General features: G+C 44.9%; 1 protein-coding gene across 17 annotated transcripts in view; it reads left to right on the plus strand.

The window, feature by feature from the left end:
• Positions 1 to 200: 200 nt before the first annotated feature.
• ZNF618 (zinc finger protein 618) overlaps positions 201 to 17,841 on the plus strand; it is a 185,971-nt gene continuing 168,330 nt past the window's right edge. For all 17 annotated transcript variants that reach the window (XM_045469512.1, XM_045469510.1, XM_045469511.1 and 14 more), the window contains exon 1: positions 201 to 396. In XM_045469512.1, the coding sequence (XP_045325468.1) occupies positions 364 to 396 (33 nt within the window). In that variant the 5' untranslated portion in view covers positions 201 to 363. The remainder of the gene's footprint in view (positions 397 to 17,841) is intronic.

The following is a 17,841-nucleotide window of genomic DNA, read 5'->3' on the forward strand; positions in this document are numbered from 1 at the left end:
GCGCGGAGGCCGGCGGCGCGGAGGCCGAGGCCGAGGCCCGGAGCTCGCGGGCCGCGCAGCGAGGCCGGCCCGGGGGCGGGCAGGGCGGCGGGGGGCGGCGGCGGCCCCGCGAGGGGCGGCTCGGTTGCGGCGGCGGCGGCGGCGGCGGCCGGTGCGGGTCGGGGGTGGGGGCTCGGGCCGGGCGCCCCCCCCGCGCGCCCCCAGCGCCCCCGCCCCCCCGGCCTGAGCGGGGCGGGCGGAGGAGGGAGCGGCGGCGGCGGCGGCAGCGGCGGCGGCGGCGGCGGCGGCGGCATTGTGCGCGCACCACCAGCCCGGCCCGGGAGGAGCAGGACGCGCCGGGGCCGCCTCCTCCCGCACGGACCCATGAACCAGCCGGGCGGCGCGGCGGCTCCGCAGGTACGACGGGGGGCCGGGGGCATGCACCGCGCGGGGGACCCCGGGGGGCCGGGGCCCGGGGCGCTGCGCCACTTCATTGCAAGATTTGCAAAATGCAAAGTGCCTGGGCACGTTTGCGGGCTTTTTGTGGGCGCAAACCGGGGGGTCGGGGTCTGGGGAGGCCCCCCCCGGACGCCGCGGGGCGTGAGGAGGCTGGGGGTGACGCGGGGGTCTCTTCGGGCCCCCACCCAGCGCCCCCTCCAGCCCCGGGCTCGGACCGGAGCCCAGAAAACAAAGCGGCGAGAGAACAGAGCAGCCATTTCAGTTTGGACAATTCACATTTTGCAAAAATGCAACCCCTTCCAGCTCTCCCCCCTCCCCCCCAAATTTGCAATTTCCCCCTGACCCCCTCTGCGTTCGGGGTCCCTGATGACCCCCCCGGGAGGTCTTTCCCCTCTGGCACCCCATCTTTGCAACAGTCTTTTTTTTTTAGGCCATATTTCCCTTTCTCAATTTTTTTTTCTAATTTTTCTTCAAACGGTAGTTTTTTCCCATTAAAACGACGCCACCTAGAGGATACTATTTTGTAAATAAAAAAAAAAAGAAATTAAAATTGAAAAGAAATATTTTTTATTTCTTATTTTTTCAAAAGTTTGCACTCTAAGGCAGCGGAGGGGGAAAGGATTCTTTTTTTTTCTTTTTTGGGGTGAAAATTTTCACTTTGATCTTTCTGGGAGCATGGAGACAATTTTTATTTCTGAAGCCAAATCCAGATAATATGTAAATGAAAATTAAGCTGGAATTTGAATGAATTCAGTTTTTGAGGGGGAGAAAAGAGAAAGCCTCCTAAAACTGAAGTCATTTTGGCTTTCCAACTCCTTTTAGTTTGAGAAAAAAACTAATTGGAATGAGGAAAGGAGGGAAATTGTTGAGTTTAGAGAAAACTGGGAGAATTGGCTTTATGAAGCAATTAGAAATTGTACTTCATTGTAATTTGGAACTTGTTTAGCCCAGCGGGCAGAAAAGACTAATTTCACCATTTGGTAATATGTAAAGTTTTTCTGTTTTCGAGGGGGAAGGATTTCAAAGAGAAAATAGACCCTAAAATGTTGGCTTTGGACACACCCAAAAATTGTAGTTTTTTTTTTTTTTTTTTAATTTCGCATTTACATTTTCCTGCATTTAAATCCCAAGGTTCTAAAGAAAAACAGAAACTGGAAAAGTTAGTGAAATCCTGTCTTTTTTCCCTGATTTGTTGGGTTTTGTGTTGTTGTTGTTGTTGTTTTTTTGGTTGTTTTTTGTTTTGATGGAATAATTAAGACTATTTTCTGATTTTGTTTCCTGAAAGGTCTAGGCATTTCGTTTTCTGTTGTTGTTTTATCCAGAAAATGTCAGGAACCTTTTTTAGCAATATTCAGTGGGGGAAAAAAATGTAAATTCATCACATTATACAAATTGAGTAGCCCACAGATTTGTAGGAGAGACCGCCATTAAAATAAGATATGCATAATTAACATTATTATGAAAAAACTAACAGTGGATTCACAGAAGCTCATTTTTTATGACATGCAACTGAATCAATTGATAAAGACAAGGGTTGAAGAATCCTTGGTAGGAGAGAATTTTTCCCTTCTCTGTGCTTGCTTACTCTTCCAATTTGAAAAATTTATTATTTAAAAAAAAAATCCAGATTGGTTTTAGGCCTCTTTGATTGTGATGTGGGGTTGGTAGTTTATTAGCATTTGGTATTTTTCACAAATTTGATTACTTTCAAAGGGGAAAAGAAAATCCATTAGCTTTGATCATTTTTTTGGGGGGGGGGTTGTGATTTTAAAAACACAAATTTTACTGACTTAAGAAGGAAAGATAAAAGAAGGGAAGGACAGAGAGGAGATCAAAATTCTGATTCTTATCCATCTTTTCTAGTGGAACACTTAAGTTTGCTGAAAAAAATGGAGTAAAACACCAATTTGGCTGATTCTAGCTGCAAAATTTAATTTTTTTTAAAGGCAAAAAAAAAAAAAAAATACACACAAAAGCTAAACCCAAACGTACTTGCCTTTGGAACATGTTGGAACATGGGAACGCAAATGCAAACAGTATTTGATGTAGTTTTGTGGCCTTAAAATGAAATCACATGAAGGGGAAAACAAAAACAAAAAAATTTTTTTTTAGAAGACAATATTGACTGAATTAAAATTTAACAGATGGAAATAAGGTACCCACCCAAAGTTGAAGGGTTATTTGTGATGGTTTAGTATCTGATTGAACTTGCTGGGGATTTTGAATAAAAAAGAAAAGTTTTAATTTTTCTCTCCAAAGGGGGGGGAATCTTGGTGGGACCATGCGTGGGGGCTGATGGTGGGTCACGCAAGGCTAGGACAGGAAACCCTGTGTCCCTTTCGCCAGCCACCAGCTGGTCTTGGAAAAAATGGTGGCCCCAGTTCATGCATTCCTACCCCGTTTGGTGGAGATTCAAATTTCTGAGGGGATGTGAATTCTGTGAAATAGATTTGACAGCGGCAGAGGTTCGACACTTCCCATCATCGCCGTTGCATTTAGGAGATTTTATTTTTTTAGTAACGAAATCCTTCAGGGCTGACTGGCCACATTCTGACATATTTGGAATGAGCTTTTTTTTTTTTTTTTTTTTAAGTAGCATAATTAAAAAAAATTTTTTTTTCCTGTTGAATTATTTAGGCCGATGCCTAGGACGGTCAAAGAATTTATAATTTCTGAGGGCTCTGGAGGCCTCATGAGACAGTAGGCCTGAGTTCAGCAAGTGTTGGAGGGGAGCTATACCCCAGGCTGGGAGGGGTAGGTGGGCACCCCTACTGGGCATCTGAGAAAAAGTCAGGGTTGTAGATAACAGGTTCTTTCTGGTGCAAGGAATAAAAATATTGCAGCACGTCCTTTGTGTATCCTGGGTCTCCTGACACACAACTCAGATTTTCAATTCCATTCTGCTGAAATTTCGACGTGTTGTCTATGGCTTAAAGGGAACCCCTGGTGAGGACTTGAAAATCATTTCTGTTTTGTAGACTTGTTTTTTCCTTTTTTAAAAAAATTGGTTATTCTGATCATGTTTGTTGTAAAGGAAATAGAGGTGCATGATGGTACTGTTGGGGGCGGGGTCAGTTCTCTTTTGTTTCTATTGGCGTCTCCCAGGACTGAGATCTGACCTAGGCCTTGCCTCTCTCACCTCCTATTTTAGATGGAAGTGTGACCAGAATGGATATATGAGTTAATTTTTATTAGCCTATGTCTGTTCACCAAACTCTCTTGTAATATTGGGCAAAAAATCTGGCAAATTGGACTTGAGGGGTGGTAATTTGATGATGGGCTGAGTTATTTTGGTGAAAGATCATTTATACTGTTTCACAGTAGAGACTCTTATTACTTAATGTTTTGCTTTTCTGCCTAAGGAGGTTTTTTTTTTTTTTTTTTTTTTTCTAATAAGGTTTGAAATTTCAAGGGCCTGCTTTATAGCTTGACTTTGGACCAAGCTAGGAAAAAGGGTTTGCTTATACTTTCAGCCCTGCACAGAGGTGAACTTGAACAAGGGCTCTTGCTTTTGCAGAAGAAAAGCAACAAAGATGGCTGGTCAGTGGAAGGCTGACCTCTCTCTGGTTCTAGAAAATAAACAGCCAATGGTTTGTTCCATTTGAGAAACAGAGTTTCAAAACTCTTCCATTGTCACATACAGATTTCCCCCAACCTTTGACTCAGCTCTTGGCATGTTGCTTCCTCTGACCTCAGAATCCTCATGTCTTCTTCTTGGTGGGGTGATAAGAACTTCCCTGCCATGTTTTAGTGGATGTATACGCTGACTTTTCATGGTCATGGTGAAAATTTAAATTTTTCCCACGTTCTCGTAATGTTTTGTGTCAGTTGTGTCTCCTCCCTGGTGATGTAAAGTGAAGTGGCTTTGTGGGTCCACAGGTGCCATGGCTCACCCAAGGTCTCGCCATATGACCTTGGACAAATCACTTTTTCCTCCTGAGCCTCAGTTTTTGAGAGTTTTGGATCAGAACAAGAATAATCAAAAATAGATTTCATCTCTGATTCTGACTTCAGTGATTGGCTGTAGCTGCCTGGATCACTGTGTTGAGAAGGATCCTGAGGGTCACATCTGGATGCGCGTATTCTGGAGAGAGGGGTGCAGCGTCCATCACAGAGTGAAGAGTACGCTTGTTATTCACCACACCCAGGCTAGGTTGTGAAGCATGACCGTGAAATTAGTGGCTCGCGATTGGCATAAACCTAGAGAAAAGAATGGAAGCGAGTATAGGAGGACACAAAATAGCAGAGGCAGAGTGCGATGTGGAAGGTAAGCGTGGTCTCGCGAAACTTGGTTTGATTTGTATTTGCCGATAGGTGTGTGCACCTATGTGTGTAATTTCCCAACTGTGAGTCGCAGTTAAAGGAGTCAGCAAGGTACTGGACCAATGTTGCAGATCCATCTGGATATGCTGCACACAGCCCGCACTTCCCCACTTAACGCTTTTCTAACTTACCATCCCAGTTGACTTAACCTGAACCCTGTGGAGTAGATACACGGAGTAGGTGTGTGGTTTGTCCCCTGGCTGAGCCTGCCTTACGCTCTCGCCGCCCCGTGAAGAAGTCTCAGCTGCCTGGTGGTCGGGCACACACCCCAGCCTGTTGGCCCTGGAGAAGCCTGGAAAGACAGGTGCCAGGGTGAAGGCAGCATCTCTGGCACGTTCTCTTGCCGGAAATGAGACTTTCAAGAAGCGCGGCATACCTGGCTTGGTGCGGGGGAGAGCAGCCACGCTTACTTTTATTCCGCACGTTTACTTCAGATTGCCAGAAGAATGTTTCTGGAACTGCAGACTTTGTGTTGGTGCCGTACTTAAATTTTAATCGGACTCTGGGAGTATCTTTTTGCGTATGCGCTTCCTAGAAATGCCAGAATTTGCTGTCTTTGTCTTCTCATCTTTTAACATGTGTCAGACTAGCACTGTCCAGTAGAAATACAATTTGAGCCACAAATGTGGGCCACACACATAATTTTAAGCTTTCTAGTGATACCCCTCCCAAAGTAAAAGGAAACAGGTGGAATTCATTTTAATAATATAGTTTATTTAACCCATTGTATCCACCAGACCATCATTCCAGCATCTCATTCATATAAAGAATTGCTAATGTGATATTTTATATTCTTTCTTTGGGAGGTATTAAGTCTTTATTGACTAGCCACATTTCAGGTGCTCACTAGCCACTTGTGGCTAGTGGCTTCCGTCTTGGACAGCACAGGGCCAGACCAGTGTTCCATCTAGTTGTTGTTACAGGGTGGCCTCAGAAGGTTAGTGACACATCTTTCAAAGCTCTTGGTTTTTTTTGGTGGGACTTCCTTCCTGAGCCCTAGATGCTCTGCGGTGTTTCAGCCTATAGTGGTGATGAGTTCCACCATTTAGCCTCTTCTGGCTGAAGTGGTCCACACCTCTCTTTTATTTGTCCCCAAGCAGTCTTCTGCCAGGATTAGGCCAGAATGCTTTAGTTAAAAATGACAAATGACGGCTAGAAACCCCAGGATGATGTGTCTCAGCATGTGTGCCCTTGAAGTTGAGAAGTACAAGTGCAGGAGGCAGTTGTAGGAGATGGGTTTTATTTATTTAAAAAAAAAATTTTTTTTAATGTTTATTTATTTTTGAGACAGAGAGAGACAGAGCATGAATGGGGGAGGGGCAGAGAGAGAGGGAGACACAGAATTGGAAGCAGGCTCCAGGCTCTGAGCCATCAGCCCAGAGCCCGACGCGGGGCTCGAACTCACGAACCGTGAGATCGTGACCTGGGCTGAAGTCGGACGCTCAACCGACTGAGCCACCCAGGCGCCCCGTAGATGGGTTTTAAATAAAGTATTGCCTGAAAGAAAGATGAAGGTATCGGAAGACAGCAGGTGCGTAGGACCAGGGTTGGGATCTGACAGGAGGGGGATCAGGGGGAAAGATGGTCTGTCAGTGGGGTCCGTTTCCGAGCGGAGCATGGGACTGCCAGAGAACTGCCCCAGATAGACCTCAGGGCCTTAGGTCAGAAGCTAGACATTTTCTGACATCCTCCCAGTTGGTGAAATGGAAAGTGGGATTTGAAATCAACCAGACCAGAGTTTGGAATCCAACCTTATGGCATGGTTAGCTTTGTGTCACTTTGGGAAAGTCACTTCTGGTTGTGGAACCACAACTTCTACATCTGGAAAGGGGGGGTAATATTCTCGACCTTGAAGGGCCGTTTTACGATGATGTGAAGCAGCACATGTGAAAACACCCACCAGTCCTAGGAAGGTGGTCCTTAGAAGGTGGTCAATACATGTCAGTTACCTGTTGACCCAGTGGCCAGTGGGTCTCCATTTGGGGAGACTGAGTTGCAGTGACAACAGTTTTTCTGGTTCTGGAAACCTGGGGCCTTATCTTCACTGGGCAGAGTTAGGTAACATTAGAAAAGGTCCACTTTTTTGGTTGTTGCTCTAAAACACGGGGATGAGACATTTCTTAGACCTTGTGTGTCTTTCTTGTCAAAAGTGTTCTTAATGCGTTCATTCCAGGGATGCTCTAGCTCCTCTGAATATTTCTGGATTCATTTCAAAGCCTGTGGCACAGTCTTTAAAAGGGATGAATCTTAATCCCGGGTGAACTGTGTACCTTCGAGCTTCTGTTCTGCTGGGCCTCCTGTCTCTAGTGCCCTTCCCCTCATTCATCTCCGCTCTGAGGAACCAAACCCCCCCACCCCAAGACCACTGGCATGTTCTCCTTCTGTGGAGTCCCCACACGACCCCAGGTGGAGTTTATCTGTGCCCACCCCGCAGTACTCCCCAAATACCGGAGGCCCACAGATGAGACTTAATTGTTTGCCTTTCTGTTTCTCTAGCCAGCTTGTGAGTTCCTTGAGGGCAGAGAGCATGGGTTATTCATTTTAGGGTCTGGCACAGAGCAGCAGCTCAATAAAGATTTGATGACTTAATTTGACTTTTTGGAAATAGCTCAAATCCGTTGGATTTGAGTCTAGTGAAGAGTAGGTGACCAGTTTGGGTTTGGCTATTTGGTCAAAAGCACTCTTTTACTAGGAAGTGCACTAAGCACATGTTCCTAGAGCTGGCGCTGAAGCCCGTGCCTTCTTTGGAGTCATACGGAGTAATACATCAGAGGGACTCTTCGGAAAGTGATAACGCTCCTTTGACCTTACACGTTTTGGGTAGTTTTGAAAGAGTTTTCCACCCTCTTCACTCCTCCCGTAGAAACTATTTCTTTAAAATGGATGGGGGGCCAGGTGGGGCTATCCTCCAGATGGCTGATGGGCACGTATGGCAAATGGACTCAGTTCTGAGGTGGAGGGAATGGGGAGAGCCTTGAGGCAGAAGGGCTGGGTAGTACCCTGGTACCCTGTGTGTTTGCTCTAGGGGCTGGTTGTCTTGGTCATGGGCCCGGGAACGGGGCACCGGGGGGCTGTTTGTAGCACACCTGGAACACCTTAAATGAGTGGCAGCTAAATGTGTGATTTGATGTTCAGTCAGATCTTATCCGTGGTGGGATGATGGTTTGCAGATGCCAAAGATTCAAGGAAAACCTAACGGGAGAAATATGAGGACATTCTGTATATTTGCTTGTTTTTTTTTTTTCTTAAGCTTTATAAAACACTGTCGTTTAAAAAAAATACTTATTTTTTTGGGAGAGTGCAAGTGGGGGAGTGGCAGAGAGAGGGGGACAGAGGATCCGAAGCAGGCTGCGTGCTGATTGGGTGACAGCAGCAAGCCCGATGCGGGGTTTGAACTCACGAACTGTGAGATCATGACTTGAGCCAAAGTCGGACACTTAACCGACTGAGCCACCCAGGTGCCCCTAAAACAGTCACTTTTAATGCTGGTGTCCAGCAAGGGAGCACAGGGTCCCAGGTTGAAGGACACCATGTTTCCTCGATGTTATGTTTGCACATGTTCAAATTTTCTGAAATTGGGGTGGTCTTAACAATACATGTTTTCTGTCAGTGCGTTCCCTTTCATTTTCTTCGTCACTGAAAGCTGTTGTCGATGCAATGGTGTATATAATAGTAGAAGGCATCTTAGAATTGAGATAGGGTGACATATTCTTGCTGGGGTGGACTGTGACATTAGAATGGACTTCCAATTCTCTTGCTTACCTCACTTAGCTCTGAGCTTGGCTTCTCCACTTGTGCAGTGAGGGTGGGACTTGGCCTTGGGAAGAAGCATCTGGAACTTTGAATTAGCACCCCTTCCCTTCCATGTCTTTGGATGGGTTTCGTAACTTTGCTGTGCCCCTTGTCTAAAAGCTGAAAGTAGTGTGTGGGAGGGAGGCTTAGTATCTTCCACCTGTGGTGGGGCACCACTTTGACATTTCCAAGGGTAGAGCAAACAGGTCGAAATTGAAGGGATAAGGCTTGGCTCCCCTTGCCTGCTCTGGTGCTTAACGGTTTATCTTTGCCAAAGTTCTTCATTTACCTGTGCTGTTTCCTTATATGTAAAGTGGGGATGATGGTGACGATGCCTGCAGTACTGGGTCCTTACAAAAAGTTGTGAGGGGTTGTGAGAAGAAAGAGTTGTAAAGGGCAGAGTTGTTTTTCACTTGCAACATGTTACTTGTTCGTTATCTAGTCCAGGGCCCGTAAGTGAGCTGCCCGCCATTTGCAAGCCTGTGGCAGACATTGCTAATCGATCTTGGCAGTCTTTTCCATGGAGTCTGGCCAGTGACCTCAGAGTCCTTCTTTCTTAGTATGATGCAACCAGCCCTTGAGTTTAGTATGGGACATGAAGCCAATTTGTCATTTGTCATTGCTGATCTAGTTCCTCAGACACACACACACACACACACACACACACACACACACACACACACACACACGCACACAGGAAGGGAGGTGGAGTTACTTGCCCAGAACCTCAGTGAATAGGCAGAGATGAAACTTCAGGCCTTAGATTTCCTAACTCCTCAACCATCGCCTTTCCTACTAGCACATACACTGTGTCAAATGAAATTAAAGTTAATTTGGTCTTGAGAAATAGAGGATTCTGACTCCTCCCTTCCCTCCTTGTTATAATTAGATACCCTTGGGGTTTTCATCAAAGCAGGGCTGGGTGACCTGCTTCTCTGCCTGATCCCGGAGTGATCAGATTTCAAAGGGGGAGATGCTGGTGGTTGGGCCACTGGGTTGGGCAGTGTCCCCCACTCGTGTAGTATAGGTGACATGGCAGAGGGGCAAGGCAGGCCCCCGGGTTCCCAGATGAAGACCTAGGTATGTAACACATTTGCTGTTGCACATACTTAAGACCACAGGCAAGTTTCTCAGCCCTGAGGAATCTTAATTTCTACATCTGGGAAATGGGATGGAAATAATCCTCCACAAGCATCAAATGAAAGGACATTCTTGAATATGCTGTCTCTATTTTTTTTTTGAAAATACTTTTTATTATTTATTTTTAAAGTATCTTTTTAAAAGTTTATTACTTTATTTTTGAGATGGGGGTGGGGAGGGAGCGGGGAAGGGGCAGAGAGAGAAGGAAAGACAGAATTCCAAGCAGGCTCCGCACTGTCCGCACAGAGCCCCTTGCAGGGCTTGAACTCATGAACCGTGAGATCATGACCTGAGCTGAAGTCAGATGCTTAACCGACTGAGCCACCCAGGCCTCCTTGAAAATGCTTTTGAGACTGAAGCCCTACATATGTGTTATTTTTTTTACATATGGATTTTTATAACTACCACCAGTCATTATTTGTAGGTGCCCTGTTGGGAAATTGTGGAACCCCAGAGTCATAGATGGGTGCCCACAAAGGCACCTTATCTTGTTTCATTTTATATGCCGGCTGCAGGTTTAAAAAGTTTGGAATTTGTAGGCCTTGGACGGGGTATGTACTCTGCCTTTCCAGACAGTTCCCACGAATGTGACCTGCCCAGCCCCGGAAGGCACTGGGCGCTGAGCCTCTGTTTGTTTATCTGTTAAGTGGGAGAACAGTTCACTTGTATATTCCCTGATAGGCTTCCTGCAAGCATCATGCGAGTTAATGGATTTAAAAGTGCTTTATAAACAGTGAAGAACTGGAGAAACATGTTAGCAACAACTCCTTTCTTTTCTTAAAAAGGAAAAGAGGGAGAAAGAAAAAGGAAAGGAGGGAGGCCTAGGTGAGGATGCTATTGAGTCGACAGAAAAATGATATAAATATTTTGGCTGACAAAGCAGAAGGAGGCTTCATATATGAGCTAAAGAGAATAGATGGAGTCAGGTGATGCTTGGTCCCCCTAGTCTGCTATAGAAAACCCAGAAAAACCTGCTTTCTAGTGAACTGAGCTCTGTGTCAGGGATGGAATCTTGAATTCCCTGGGGCCAGCCCTCGTTTTGGGGGAGTCGGGGGATCCAGAGAGGAAGAAGTCTGCCATTTCCACCCCATGGGTAGAAATGACTTCTGCAGAGCGGAGGAGGCTGGAGTGTCCCTGGGCAAGCCCCTGGCTTAGGATTTGCTGGTAACATTCAGAGTCAGAAGCTTAGTGGATGTGTTACTGTCCAAGACAGCATGCCCGAGGGGCTAGCCATTCTATCACTCAGGTTTGACCCTCTGCTGGACTAATTCTCACCAGTCCCAGCATTTTTGTGGAGAACTAAGGATGGGGATTTTTATCAGGTGAAATTTTGTGGAGAGTTTGCTTTTCTTTTATTTTGGACTCAGGGTTTTGTTAGCTAAGTGGACATAGCCAGGGTACTTGGAATAGATCACATCTTTGGATGCTGGAGATTTAAAAAAAATTTTTTTTAATTTCATCAACAGGGAAAAATAAGTAAAAATTTAAGTGTGTTTATGTGGGCGTTTCTTATAATGTATACTGGAAAAAAGCAGAAAGTGAAACTGATCTGAAATAAAACTGAAACTGGCCTGGAAGGAGGCCCCAGGGAGGGGTCACTTCCCTGGGGGTCTACTGGCTGGAAGTGGAATTTGTTGTAAGGCTAGTCGTCTTTTTGGATCTGGGGAGTCTAGGGCTTAAAAGTTTTGTAGAGATGATCTACGTCTGTGCCATCCAGTGTGTATTGTAACCACTGGCCACCTGTGGCTGTTGAACAGTTGAAATGTGGCTGTAAGTGTAAAGTCCGCATCGGATTTTGAAATGTTCTTAGGGAAAAAAAGATTGTAAAAGATTTCAGTCATAATTTTTTTGCAAGTTTATTTTGAGAGAGAGAGAGAGAGAGAGAGAGAGAGAGAGAGAGAGAGCTAGCAGGAGAGGGGCAGAGAGACAGAGGGAGAGAGACAGAATCCGAAGCAGGCTCCAAGTTCTCAGCTGTCAGCACAGCGCCCGATGCGGGGCTTGGACCCATGAACGTGAGATCATGACCTGAGCCGAAGTCAAGAGTCAGATAGATGCCTAACTGACTGAGCCACCCAGGCGCCCCTCAGTAATAATTTTTAAAATATTGATTGCAAGGTAAAATGATAGCCCTTTCTATACTAGGTTAAAGAATATATATTAATAAAGTTAATTTCACTTTTTCAAAAACAATGTTGCTTCTAGATTTGAAATTGCCTATGTGGTTTGTATTACAGTTCTAATGGACAGTGCTGATCTAAAAGTCTGCCCCCACCCCACCCAGCTTCATCAGGTAACTGGTGAAGAATGCAGAGTTTGGAATTGGGAAGAAGGATGATGTAATGGTGTAGGCATCAGTATAACTAGGTGGTTAAATGGAGGGAACTTAGGACAGAGAGACAGAGAGATTGGTAATTTAGGAAGGAAAACTTAAACTGTTTTCCACTTTGCTTATCCATTCCCCTAAACATTAATTAAATACTTTGGAAGAAAGTATATCTAACAAGACAAGCAAAAACAAATCTAAAAGATTACCCCTGGCGATCTCGCCACTTGCCAGAAAATTCCGGTCTATTTAGAATTTGGGGTTGAACCAGGGTTTATGAATCGGAGCGTAGTTGTGGGCTGGTTTGGGCATAGAAACCCAGGTCACATTAGGGGCTATGGATTTAGGGACCCGCGTGGCCCCAAGTCATTCTCTTGCTAAGTCATGTGTGCTCCGTGTAGAGATTTGGGAAGCAAGGCTTTTGGAAGACCAGAGGGCACACTGTAGTAGTGGATGGAGCTGGCAGGATGAGGAGGTCATCCGGCTCTCCTGATTTCCAACCTGGTACAGACAGGGGGGCGGGACAGGACGGCAGATTCGGCTAGGCTCGAACACAAGTCTCCACCTTTGTAACTTAGTTCTCTGGCTGTCGGTGTTTTGAAAGGAGTTTGAGCCATGTGTTGGAAATTCAACCTTACAAATTTTTGATTTTTATTCAGGATCTGTTTCTGTCAAAAGGCTGAAGTTGAGCATTCTTCATCTCACCTGATTTTTGCAAAATAGAATTTTTCTGCCTCAAAATATAGTAATCATGGCACATTTGCCAGGTGCCTCTTACATACCAGGCACCGGGCTCATCATTTAACATCTATTAATACGTCAGTGAATACAGTCACCCTGGAAAGGAAGGCTTTTTTTTTTTTTTTTTTTTTTTTAAACATTGGGGAATTGAGAATCAGAGGTGAAAGGGTACACAGCTGGTAGTGGTGATCGGCTCCAACTTCAGATGGTGGCCACAGACGAGGCTCACAGCAGCCCTTTGAGGTGCTGAGTCTTAAACATTCTCGCTTCTGGTCGAAGAAGGTGAAGTTGCTTGTCCAAGTTGTGGCATTGGTGATTGGCTAGGACTTGAAGCCAGTTCCCTTGGATGCTCTCCCCTTCGCAGTGGGGCTGAACTGGACCCTGGGGTCTCGGGAACTTGCCCTCCCCACTCCATGGGGCCTGGATCTGGGACTCCCAGTCCCCCATTCCCCAGCTCCCCTGCTCCTCGGCCGGCCGGTGGCTTGTGTGTTTCATGCTCACAGAGCCTTTAATACTGCGTTTGAAAACAGTTGCAGAAGGTTTGCTGTAATTAATTACATTTGACATACTTGGAACCGGGGCCTCCTGGATTCAGAATGCAAATTTATGCCCAGACAGATGTAAGGTATGCTTGGAGCCAGGAGCTCTGGCACGTCCCAGCCAGGGCCTGCGGCGATGCTGGCTGCCCGATGGGACTACCATCACTGGCAGTAAGCAGTGGAAGCACAGCTCAAACTTGGGGATACCTGGAGCCCACGGGCTGTTGGAGGAGAAATAACTCTGGGCTTCACGGTAGGAACCATAGTCTCAAGTCTGAGCCCTGCTTCCAACTCAGCCAGAGCCTGGGGTAATCTCTTTTCCCTGTTCTGGGCCTCCATTTGCCCTATTATACAGTCAGGGCTTGGACTAGTTGCTCAGAAAGCATGTTCTGTTAGTTTGTTCAGGGGCAGGAGGGCAGTTGATCCAAGTCAGAGCTTGGAGGAGGGCTGGCTTTTGGAAGTATAAATAGTGGAGGTGAGAAAGGCTTGGAATAGAAAGGTAAGCGGGAGGCTTTTGGAACAGACAGCAGAAGTGTACAAGACCTGGTATTTAGTACAATGTGGCTGATTTCCGGGGCTCCGCATAGAGAGGTCATGTATTCAGCCTCAGACTCCTTTCACCATCTGTCTCAGGTACCAATTTCCATGTAACAAATCACCCCAAAACTTAGTGGCTTAACACAACGCTGATTATTGTCTCTCATGGTTTCTGTGGGTCGGGAATTTGGGAGTAGGTCCATCGGTTGGTCTGGTTTAGGGTTTCTCTGTGACTGTGGTCATATGGTGGCCAGGGTCATCTTCAGACCTTCTTTACTCTCATATCTGATGCCAGGATTTGGAAGACTTAAGAAGTTAGAACTCATTGGGCATCCGTTTGTCCATCCATCCATCCATCCATCCATCCATCCATCCATGTCATGGGGTCTTTCCAGCATGGAGGCTTCATACATGGCCTGACTTTATATGGCACCTTGAGTCTCCCAAGGCACATGTCCCAACAGAGATAGAGTCAAGCAGACCCAGTGTCTCCTTTTATGATTTAGTGTCAGAAGTCATATAGCGTAACTTCTACCGCAATCTATGGGTTGAGGCAGTTACAAAGACATGTCCCATTTCGAGAGGAGAGCCGTAAGCCCCACTCCTCTATGGAGTTGTGTCAGTGTGACATCAAACGTGTTGGAGGGTGTGTATATTAGCGTGGTCGTCTTTGAAAATATAAGCTGCCATTCCATCTGTCTGCTCATCATTCCATCTGTCTAGCTATTCACCTATCCGTCCATCTCACCCATTCTACCCACTCACCCATTTCCCCTTACCATCTTTCTATCCGTCAGATGTCTTTCTTAGGATTATCTGTTCATCCATCCATCTACCCCATTCAATCACCTGACACATTTTGAGTACCTAATATGGGTTAGATACAGCTAGGGTGCTTTTAGTAATGAGCTCAAAGGGAAGGATGAAACTAACAATTATTTAAAAAAATTTTTAAAATATTTTATTTATTTTTGAGAGAGACAGAGACAGAGTATGAGTGGGGGAGGGGCAGAGAGAGAGGGAGACACAGAATCTGAAGCAGGCTCCAGGCTCAGAACTGACAGCACAGAGCCTGACGCTGGGCTCGAATTCACGGACCGCGACATCGTGACCTGAGCTGAAGTTGGACGCTGAACCAACTGAGCCACCCAGGCGCCCTGAAACTAATTATTATTGAGAACCTACCCAGTGTTAGTTTCTTTATCCCCCCCAAATAACTCCATGACATAGAATTTTCATCATATTTATTTTACAGGTGAGGAAACCAGGGTGCAGAGAAGCTAACCTGCCCAGGGGTCATTCAGCTAATTAGTGTCAGAGTCCTCACTCAGACTCCATTCTTTAGACTGTCTCCATTCTGGTTTCTGAGTGTGAGATGGCTGTCCAAGAGTTGGTTCTCCACTTTCATTTTTCTTCCAAGTGAAAACAGGTTCTTCCCCCCCCCACCCGCAGTTATAAAATAATACATTCATTACATAAAACATTAAAGCAGTATAGAAGAAATATGATTGTTATTTGAGAAAACCACCCCAAATCCTACCACCCAGAGACAACCACTGTTCACATTTGATGAGCATTATTTAAGTCATCCCTCGGCATATTTAAATATATACGATTACAGTTTTATACAAATGGGATTATATTCTGCATGCTGTTCTGAGTCAGCTTTCTTTTTAAACTCCTGGATATCTTCCTGCATCAGTTAATAGAGATCTTTGTTATTACTTTATTGGCTACATTGTATTTCTATTGTATATGTGTCCCTATTACTTTATCGACTACGTTGTATTTCTATTGTGCATATATGTCCCTAAACTCAGTGCCCTATTGGATTTTGGTTATTTCTAAACCTTTTACATGCAGGGTTTCTAGCTTATGTGGTCATCTCTTTATCATCACTCTCTAAAAGGTGGATTGCTGAATCATAACGTATTTGCATTCTGTAGGTGGTATTAGTTTTCCTTCCTACTAGGAGATTGTGAGTGCTCATCTTATACATTGTGGCCATCATGTTGTATTCCCACTTTTTAATCATTGATGTCCTGATGGGCAAACTAATGAGGTTGAACATTTCTTAGTATACTTTTATTAACTACTTGCATTTCTTCTTACGTGAATTGTCTCTTCAAGCATTTGGCTGATTTTTCGCTTGGGGTGGTCCGTTTTTTCTTTTATTTTTTTTATTCTTTATTTTATTCTTTATTAAAAAAATTTTAATGTTTATTTAATGTTTATTTTTGAGAGAGAGAGAGAGAGAGAGAGAGAGAGCGTGCACGTGAGTTGGGGAGGGGCAGAGAGAGAGGGAAACAGAATCTGAAGCAGGCTCCGGGCTCTGAGCTGTCAGCACAGAGCCTGACACGGGGCTTGAACTCAGGAGTCGTGAGATCACGACCTGAGTCAAAGTTGGATGCTTACTGACTGAGCCACCCAGAAGCTCCTTTATTTATTTGTTTTTTAGAATGTTTATTCATTTTTGAGAGAGAGAGAGAGGGAAGGGCAGAGAGGGGAACAGAGGATCTGTGCTGACAGCAGAGAGCTCAATGAGAGGCTCAAACTCACGAACCGTGAGATCATGACCTGAGCCAAAGTCAGATGCTTAACTGACTGAGCTGCCAAGGCACACTTCCTTTATTTTTTCAATAAATTTTGGATTTTAGAGATATTGGCTCTTTGTTTGCTGTTTAGATTTCAAGTATTTCTTTTCCTGGACTTTTTTTTTTTTTTTTTTTTTTTTAAAGCACCGTTTAGTGATGGTTTAATAAAATGTTTACTTTTAAAATGCTTACATTTTTGTGTTTTGGATTCTGACTATATTGTTTTGGTGTCACACTTAAAAAGACTTCCCCACGTTAAGAATTTATAGTGAAAGGCAGCCTACAGAATGGAAGAAAATATTTGCAAATCATATATCTGAATGAGGGTTAGTTTCCAGAATATATAAAGAACCCCCTACAGTGCAACAACAAAAACCAAATAACCTGATTTTTATTTATTTTTTTTTTTTTAAATTTTTTTTTTTTCAGCGTTTATTTATTTTGGGACAGAGAGAGACAGAGCATGAACGGGGGAGGGGCAGAGAGAGAGAGACACAGAATCGGAAACAGGCTCCAGGCTCTGAGCCATCAGCCCAGAGCCTGACGCGGGGCTCGAACTCACAGACTGCGAGATCGTGACCTGGCTGAAGTCGGACGCTTAACCGACTACGCCACCCAGGCGCCCCAATAACCTGATTTTTAAAAAATGGGCAGAGGACTTGGACAGACAGTTTTCCAGAGAAGGTACACAGATGGCCAACAAGCATATGGAAATATACGCAATGTCACTGATCATTTGAGAAATGTAATTTAAAACCACAATGAGAAATCACTCACGCCTATTAGGATAGTCACTATAAAAAAAAAAAAATCCCAGAAAGTAAGTGTTGGCATGGAAAATTTGGAACCCTGTGTACTGTTGGTGCAGCTGCTATGGAAAACAGTATGGCAGTTTCTCAAAAAATTAAAAATAGAATTCTCATATGATCTGGCAATCCTACTTTTGGGTGTATATCCAGAAGAATTCAAAGCAGGATTTCAAAGAGATGATTATACACCCATGTTCATTGCAGTGTTATTTACAGTGGTCAAGAGGTGGAAGTAACTCAGGTTCATTGACGGATGAGGGTGTAAACAAAATGTGGTCTGTGCATCAAATGGAATATTATTCAGCCTTAAAAAAAGGAAATCCTGTCACATGCTACCATATGGATAAACCTCGAGGACACTATGCTGAGTGACACCAGCCCGTCACAAGAAGGCGAAGGCTGTCTGATGCTGCTCCTCGTGAGACATCGAAAGTAGCCGAACTGGCAGAAACAGAAAGTGGAAGGGTGGTTGCCAGGGGAAGGGGGAAATGGGGAGATGTTGTTTAGTGGGTATAGACTTTCAGTTTTGCAAGATGAAAAAGTTCTGGAGATCTGTTGCACAACACCGTGAATGTACTTAGCACTCTTGAACTGTACGCTTAAGA

The sequence above is a fragment of the Leopardus geoffroyi genome, chromosome D4 (genome assembly GCF_018350155.1).
Source record: "Leopardus geoffroyi isolate Oge1 chromosome D4, O.geoffroyi_Oge1_pat1.0, whole genome shotgun sequence".
Lineage (NCBI taxonomy): Eukaryota > Metazoa > Chordata > Mammalia > Carnivora > Felidae > Leopardus > Leopardus geoffroyi.